A 1,226-nucleotide genomic window follows, 5' to 3' on the forward strand; every position below is an offset into this window, starting at 1 on the left:
GGTAGAAGCTCCATGTTGCATCTCCCCCAAGGCAGAGGTTTGGAATGAAGAAGCGTTAACCGCACCATAAACTCACTGTCCATCAGAACACAACTATGACCTAGCACTGTGGTGCTACTGACTGAGTGGTAGGTGTGCCAGGTGCTGGGAGCCACATGGGATAACTTGATCTCACTGCAGGTCTGATCCTTCTCTTAGTGAGGGAAAATTTCTAAAGGTTCCCCGATAACAGTAAAAACACAACAGGGGTACCTATTCTTCCCCTTCCATACAAAAATATAAGTTATGGCTGCTTGTAAACATGACACTTGTATGCTTGAGATGTGGATCCATTGTAATAATAACCTCCTCACGTGTGTAAAGGTAAACTAGCTGTGCTCCTGATGTCTTCCCATGTGTTCTGTGTACCCAAGGGTCCATTCACAAGCCCCTCCTTCGCTCAGGCAACGCTCCTCCCTCATAACCAATGCCAATAGGTGGCTGGAGAAATAGAACGCCCTCCTAACCAAAACCACGCCCATTCTCTTAGAGTCTTGCGATGGAAACCGCGCCCTCAACCTTTACACGCAATTTGACCCCGCCCATTCTTATCGATGTACCGCCCAGTACGTGACGTCACAGGGGTCGAGGTTGGCGCGCAGGGTACGGAATGGCGGAGGTATTGGAGTTGGTGTTGCAGGAACGGGTGACGGTGGACTCAGTGCTTCGCTGGCTGACCGGCACGACGCAGGTAAAGCGCTGAATGGTAGACCACATGTAGCCAGCGCTGTAAAGAAAGCTAGTGTCGTGCTTTCTGGATAAACACGGTTGCCATAAGGTGCGCAGACCATGTCAGGCATGCAACAGGCTTGCTCATTGTAAACACTGTCCGTATGCGTCTCTGCTACGGGTCGTGTGTACGTGAAAACGGGGCTCTGCAGGGTTACTATGAGGTCAGAACCGGAGGGTCTTCTCACCGTGCAGCACTACAAGTCCCAAAACTCCAACAGCTAGTAAACAGCTGGAGCAGGCTGCCTGTGATTGGTGGAGAGAGCTGCGAGGTAGCTGGTCAGGACCGCCCACTCACTGTATATAGTGGCATGCATATGATCAGCAAGGCCCACACTGTATATTATGTCATGTATGTGGTCAGTGCAGCCTCCTCAGCACAGATCCCTCTATATGTCCTGTCATGTATATAGCACAGTCCTCTCTCTATATATCCTGTCATGTATATAGCACAGTCC

General features: G+C 50.4%; 1 protein-coding gene across 1 annotated transcript in view; it reads left to right on the forward strand.

Moving 5' to 3' along the window:
* The first annotated feature begins 598 nt into the window (after positions 1-598).
* Positions 599-1,226, forward strand: part of CDAN1 (codanin 1) — a 25,300-nt gene continuing 24,672 nt past the window's right edge. Inside the window, exon 1 of the mRNA XM_072427645.1 lies at positions 599-730. Coding sequence (XP_072283746.1) covers positions 650-730 — 81 coding nt within the window. The 5' untranslated portion in view covers positions 599-649. The remainder of the gene's footprint in view (positions 731-1,226) is intronic.

This window comes from Pyxicephalus adspersus, chromosome 12 (genome assembly GCF_032062135.1).
Source record: "Pyxicephalus adspersus chromosome 12, UCB_Pads_2.0, whole genome shotgun sequence".
NCBI classification, from domain to species: Eukaryota; Metazoa; Chordata; class Amphibia; order Anura; family Pyxicephalidae; genus Pyxicephalus; species Pyxicephalus adspersus.